General features: G+C 43.6%; 1 protein-coding gene across 3 annotated transcripts in view; it reads right to left on the bottom strand.

Moving 5' to 3' along the window:
• Positions 1-961: 961 nt before the first annotated feature.
• The window catches only part of LOC130388282 (cysteine/serine-rich nuclear protein 1-like), an 8,604-nt gene continuing 2,187 nt past the window's right edge, over positions 962-7,378 (bottom strand). The window contains exons 2-5 of one of the 3 annotated variants that reach the window (XM_056597717.1): positions 6,174-6,382; positions 4,405-4,670; positions 3,742-4,047; positions 962-3,419 (exon numbers count right to left, since the gene is read on the bottom strand). In XM_056597717.1, coding sequence (XP_056453692.1) covers positions 2,331-3,419; positions 3,742-4,047; positions 4,405-4,670; positions 6,174-6,381 — 1,869 coding nt within the window. In that variant the 5' untranslated portion in view covers position 6,382 and the 3' untranslated portion in view covers positions 962-2,330. Of the gene's footprint in view, positions 3,420-3,741; positions 4,048-4,404; positions 4,671-4,798; positions 5,340-5,366; positions 5,502-6,173; positions 6,383-7,378 lie in introns of those variants that run through there. The other 2 variants (XM_056597719.1, XM_056597720.1) reach the window with 2 other exon arrangements.

Below are 7,378 nucleotides of genomic sequence, written 5' to 3' on the forward strand. Positions count from 1 at the left end.
CAGAGTTGAACGCGGGACTCACACGCACGCATGCACACACGCACGCACGCAAACACTCTCACACACAACCGTACACACACGTACACACGTAAAAACACACACACACACACACACACACACACACACACACACACACACACACACACACACACACACACACACACACACGCACACACACACGCACACGCACACGCACACGCACACACACGCACACGCACGCACACGCGGAATACTTGACCAAGACCAACTTAGTAGATAACAGATACATGATACCGTTTATTTTATTTTACAGGATTTTGATTTTATTTGATTCAAGTTATTTCAGGCATATCAAAAAGTCAAAACAAAATTAAAGCATGAAAATAACATCAACAAAAATTATGTTTCAATTATTTCACAAAAAATAAAACAAATTACATAAATTGATATGATATGCCTGAAAAGGAGTAGGAATAAGTATAAACGTATATAAACCTTCCCCTTTCCACAGCTCAAATTTTTTATTTATTATATTAGCTTCTTGTGTTCCTTATAATCTCTATACAATCTATCTATACAATTGGCAATACTATATTTGATATTTACATAACATATATACCACTTGATATACTATGATTTTTTAAAATGTATCTATTTATACAATATAAATATGTATATATATATATATACGTATATATATTATACAATCAATATATCTATATATATTTATACAATCCGTATATCTATATCTATATATACAACATGCAAATAATCATACAATTGGATGTACAATATTTACACTTTAAATATATACAATCCTATTTATATATAAATATATATATATATATATATATATATATATATATATATATATATATATATATATATATATATATATATATATATATTTATTTTTTATTATGAATTATAATTATTTTTTAAAATATATTTTCCTTCTTAAATCTCTCCCTCATCCCTGTACCTTTTGAAAATCATTGCTTTGAACCTTTTTTTAAACTGGATCATGTTTGGACATTGCTTTGGCTTTGTGCTCATACCATTCCACAGTTTCACACCACCAATTGAGATGCATTGACATTTTAAAGTCGTTATAACCCCCCTCTCTGTCCAATTTTTTTTGAATGTTACCTGGTAGCAGTTGGTTTCTTGCTTTAAACATGATTTGGGCCACTTGATAGTCAACCAGGTCATTGAACTTCATGGTACGGGAATGTAAAAACAGGAGGTTGGTGTGATCATAATATCCTGCTTTATTGATTATTCTAATGGCTTGTTTGTCTGTTAGCAGTGAGATTTTGTAAGTGGTCCCCCAGACCTCCACACAGTAATCTAAATAAGGTAAGATCATTGAACAGTAGAAAATATGCAATGATTTTTGATCCAATATATGCTTTGCTTTATTTCGGCAATATTATAAATTTTATTTGTATTCAAACATACACCGTCATAATCTTAAATACATATTTTATTAATTGTGTAAATCCTGAAACACATTTAAAATTATTTCGCAGACAAAAATAATGCACAATTATAATGTTCAGCCAGTGTTAAACATTGGTTGTTACATTTGCATCATCTGACATTTACATAACCACATGAAAATAACTGCTTGCAGAAGTGTTTCAATGTTATTTAAAAATGAATGTGGTTAACCGGGGTATCGGACCTTCCACTGAAATCCTAGTTAGACCAATGTGAAAATAGTCCTCCCTCATAAAAGGTAGGTATACAATATAATAAATATGCTTAACATTTGGCCGATTTGTTATACAGTATTAAGTACAGCGTTAGCACACAAGTATTTGCTAGGAGAGTACAGTGGTGTATATGGAGAAAATATTTTAATAAAAAAATTAAATGTGTTTTACCGTTGTGTGATGGAGCATTTCAGACAATGGCGTATAAAATCGTTTTCCTAATGCCTTTATGTTCGCTCCGCTTTGATTAATTCGATAATTCCTGAGTATTTACATTAGTCCATTTGACCAATCTTTAGCCATTTATCAACCCAATATGAAATAAAACAAATAAATAAAATGAAAACCTTGAATAAATCTGATAAAGATGATGCTTTTAAAGCATGAAGGAATTAAATAACACATTAGAATCTCTATGCAAAGAATGAAATACTCATAAATTAAAAAAACGTTAGGATATCGATAGATAGAGAAAATATAAAATATCTAGAAAAAAGATTGTATTCAATATCATGTAGAAAAAGATAATATACTCCAAAACAGCCATACAAATATACAAAACAGAAAACATATTCCTCAATACATAATGAACATACAGTAGTAATCGCCATTACGCATCTGACAAGACCTGCATCACTGCAGTACCTCCAACAGCTGACTAAAGGTTACCATATGTGCATCTTCCGCGATTGGTTCAGACGACGAGCCAATGAGAGATTCGAGCAGGCAGACAGGTGTCTCCGGGTACTGTGGAAGACTGCTGGAAGTCAGGGTCTGGAGGTGCCTCAGGCCTTCCAGAGACCCGCCTCCCTTGAAGGAGTTGTGTAGTTGGCCACCGCAGGTGAGGTAATCGCTGTCGAAGAACTCAAGGTCCGAATCCGAGGAGACGCTGAGGTCCACGTAACCGTTGGAGGAGGAGGAGCAGGAGGAGTTTGCAGTGAAGAGGGCTACATCTGGGAATTTTTCCAGAGAGTCCTCGCCGAAAAAGTCGGTGGCCTCGTTGGCGTTTTCGTCCAGATACCCCGTAGAAGTAGAGGAGGTAGAAGGGGAAGGGGTCCTGTGGGAATCTTCGTCTTGGCGCATGACCACAGTGGTTTGAGCCCCTTCGAGGGGAGACGCAGGGTCGGAGAGGGGGCTGGCAGGAAGTGGGCGGGTGCTACTCATGTGCTGAAGGTCATCCTCCGTTGCGTTGCAGTGGGTCCGCTGGGGGTCCAGCCTGCTGAGGACACAGGACAGGGGTCCGGTTTCCTCGGTGACCTCGGATCGACGGCGTGGCGTGCCGTCAGCGCCTTCCTCAGCCGCGTCGAGATCAGAGGAAGAGGAAGAGGAATCCATCGTATCACCGCCACTGCTGCCCTCCTCTCCCAGCTCCGAGGGCTCAGGGGTTAAGCAGAAGGCTGTGGAAGTGGTGGGGGGCACGGAGGGGAACAGGAGACCGCCCTCCTCCTCCTCCTCGGTGCTGAACCCGAAAGGGCAGCCGTCTTCCCGGGTCTGCCGTTCTGGAACACGGCCACGCCGGTCGTCTTCGCCGCAACGCCCGGGTACTTCCCTCTGGTCGTCGTGGTTATTTGCGGCCCCCGGCGGCCGCCTCCCCTCCAGGTGCAACCTCATGGCAGTGTGGAGGTAGTGGGTCTTCACGCGGCCCGGGTTGAACTCGCTGCGCCCCTGACTGTTCCCGCAGCTGTCCATGGAGCAGCCACAAGGGAAGCTGGAGCGGTCCATCTGGAAGAAAGATCCAGCCAGTTACAGCCGTGAACAACATTTTATAGGGCGAGGTTAAGGGTTACGGTTGAGGCTAGGGTTAGGGCAAGGTTTAGGGTTAGAGCTGAGGCTAGGGTTAGGTTAAGGTTTAGGGTTGGAGCTGAGGCTAGGGTGCAGGGTTAGAGCTGAGGCTAGGGTTACACCTGTAGGACATCATGGAACAGGTGCACAATTTGTGCGCAGGAAGAAGGGAGGGCTCATGCATGAGAGATAGCTGGCTGGGGAGGCTTAGCAGAATGGATGGCAGCCCAAGTAATGCGAGTTAATGTGAGAACATCCTCACCTGGCATTTGATGCCGGCCAGGCTGCAGGCGCAGGTCTCAGGCTCACAGAAGCCCCGGCAGTCGCAGCCGCAGGCCTCCCGGGAGAGACGCAGGGAGTGCAGCTGCCTCTTCTCCTCCCGGTCCACGTGCTTCACCCCGGCCCCGCGCAGCAGGGCCTGCCTCTGCCTGTAGGAGTACGGCTGCAGGGACCAGATGCCCCCGTCTGGGGCCGGGTCCTCCATGGGGACCTCCAGGTACCCGCCCGGGAGCTGGTCCGCGGTGAGCCGGTCGGCCTCGCTGCGGTCCAGGGCACCGCTAGTTACCAACTGCAACGACAATGACATGAGTAAGTCGATTCTAAATAAACGGGCTGTATCTGATGTGTATGATATATGCAGGGAGCACTCTAGAGTGCAAGGTCTATGGTTTAGCAAGCCATCCCGGTACAGATGGGTTGTAAATTTTAACTTATACTTGCCCTGTGGCATTTTAACTCTGTCCATCACTTTCAACGAAATTTCCCTCCTTTTTTACTTCCTCAATCTAATTGCTTTTGACAGAAGAAATAACTGGATGGGATGTTCTTTAGAGAAGTATTAATTCAAAGATAATTTAAACAGAAGTGATGTCTGCAGTGAAAAAAAGAGTGTAGCAAAGTTCTGAGATTTTTTAAGCAAACGCACTTTATTTCTCCAGCGCTCCAGCCTGTCCTCCCTCAGCCTCTCCAAGAGTCTTTCCCGGTGTCTCCGCTGTCGGGCCGCCGCATGCTCCTCCAGCGTGTACCTGTGGAGGGCGCTGTGGTTCCACACCATGCCCAGCGAGGCTCCTCCATGGCTGGGCACGCTCACGAAGCCCTGGCACCGCGGGAAGTGGAAGACGGTCACCGTGTCGAATCTCACGTTGTGTCCTCTTCCGTCGGCACGTCTCCACTTACTCAAGATTGAACCGACTAATCAGAAGAAAAAAGAGAACCCAAATAAATCACTTTTTGAAGTTGTTAAACAATGCTACAATAACAAAAAATTATGTAATACGTAATGTGGTCACAAGAGGTCGCCATGCGGGAACAAAGCAGACCTTGGCCTGGATGTCGGCCAATAGTTCAAATGAGTGTCAAAGGAAATGCCAAACTGAGGGTCTGCTGCTGCTGCCGTAGCACAGGACACATCTGAGGGAGGAGCTCTCTGTTTCCCTAGCTGTTGGCCAACTGTATTTACAAAGTTGTGTCAGTTTGTTTTGTAAGTTAGCCCAGCAGGTGATTGTTCTAAATATAGTTGTGGCTTCGATGATTCATCCCCGACGTACTTACACATTGCTAACAATGCCTTTTAGAGTGCCAGTGTGGTTTGGGTTCCCTCAACATGACCATCGGGCTAAGCTTTCCATGGGAGTTTCTGAGTTGAAAACATAACAGTGAACATTAGATCCCTGTTGGAATTATGTGACTCATGGTGTTGTGCCCCAGGAGAACTGCTGAGGAGGGCATTTAAAGTACAAACAAACTCTTTACCTGCTAAGCGTTGGAGTCATTCAAAAAAGCCTGAATGACTCCAAAACAGAAACTTTGCATATCATTTGCTAACAACTGACTTAATGTTAGTTTGAAGATATAAAAATACGTTGATGATATTTAAATGCTGCTTACTTGATAGCCCATGATCACAATCAGTAGCTTCCATTCAAATTGATTCGACAAGTGTCTACTGCGCTGGCAACTTGTCGACCTTTAGGGCCGGAGCAGAAGGCAGCCGAGTTGTGTGCTAATCTTACCTGCAGTAATGATAACGTTCTGCAGCTATATATCAGGAGCTGCTTTTACTGGTGCCCAGAGATAAAGAAATACTACTGGAGAACACACACACACACCGAACACACACACACACACACACACACACACACACACACACACACACACACACACACACACACACACACACACACACACACACACACACACACACACACACACACACACACACACACACAGACACAAACACACACACACACACACACACACACACACACACACACACACACACACACCGAACACACACACACACACAGACACACACACACGCACACACACACACACACACACACACACACAGACACACCCACACACACTGGCTGGCAGACAGCAGGGTACGCGGGCAGACGGAGGTAGACAGACAGATGGACAAGGAAATAGTGAGGTAGAAAGACTGGCAGGCAGGCAAACAGACAAAAAGACAGGGAGACAGTTGCAGACAGACATACATACAGACAGGGAATAAGACAGATTGGTATTCAAGGAGAAAGATAGACAGACAGGGAAAGAGACAGAAAGACTGACAGACAGGGAAACAGGCAGCGAGGTATACATACACGGTTACACAGGTGGAGAGGGACAGACCGGTAAGGGCAGATAAGGAAATGTGTTCGCTATGTGAGAGTGAGGAGGGTGGCTACTTACTGGGGGCAGAGGCAGGTTGAGCAGGGGCCCTGGGGGCCGGGAGGATCAGTTGGTTCTCCCCATCCGATTCCCACTCGGAGGAGAATAATGGCGAGGAGGAGGAGGACGACGATGGAGAGGATGAGACGTAGCTGGCCTCCTCCTCTACCTCAGCAAACCTTCTCTTCAGAACCCCTCGCATCTCTGCATCCGGCCGATCAATAGTCATTCTGCCGTAGAAACACAACACAGATACGTAAATGATGGTGTTATCAACAGCAACCGATCAAACGTGATCTCTCTGGTTGTTTTGGTGCCAAACTGTAATGCTGGAAAAGCAAACAAAAAATAACCGTAATCCAGAAAAAGTGTTTGTTAAGGGAACCAACTCAACCAGAATCAGAACAACAAAACAGAGATCTGAGCCTGTTGGATTTAAAGAAAGCTGAACTAAAAAAATATATTTTAAAGATTTTTTCTAAAAATATTGACAGATTGCACTTTCAATACTACGACCGTATCAACATTATTAGTATGATCAATCCTATGGCTGGTAGGGTAAATATTATGGCTAATATGATCAATATTGTGACTGATCAAAATCATTGCTAATATGATCAATATTATGGCTAATAGGATAAATAGTATTGCTAGTATGATCAATAATGTGACTAGTAGGATCAATATAATGGCTTATATGATCAATATTATGACTAGCATGATTAATATTATGACTAATGTGATCAATAATATGGCTAATATGATCAATATTATGTCTAATAGGATCAATAGTAATGCTAGTATGATCAATAGTAATGCTAATATAATAAATTGTATCGCTAATAGGATCAAAATAATTGCTAGCATTATCAATATTATGACTAGTAGGATCAATATTATGGCTAGCAGGAACCATATTAGGGCTAATATGATTATTATTATGGCTTGTTAGATCAATATCATCGGCCATCATCATATATTGAGCGGCGCATGGACACCTGTATTTCCCATGTATTCCTATGACAGGATCATCAGTGAATCACTATATGCAAAGCTCAGCCAATACAGAAGGCGTTTGGGAGCCAAGGCCCTCGTCTACGTCAATGTGGTTCATACGCATCCAGGTAATCTGATACCAGTCCTGTGCATGTTACACTCGGAGGAGGGAGAGGTGTCTGCAGCAGGAGCCCGTTGGGCCGGTTTCATTGCGGTGGCTTGCATATGCT

Source organism: Gadus chalcogrammus, chromosome 8 (assembly GCF_026213295.1).
Source record: "Gadus chalcogrammus isolate NIFS_2021 chromosome 8, NIFS_Gcha_1.0, whole genome shotgun sequence".
NCBI classification, from domain to species: Eukaryota; Metazoa; Chordata; class Actinopteri; order Gadiformes; family Gadidae; genus Gadus; species Gadus chalcogrammus.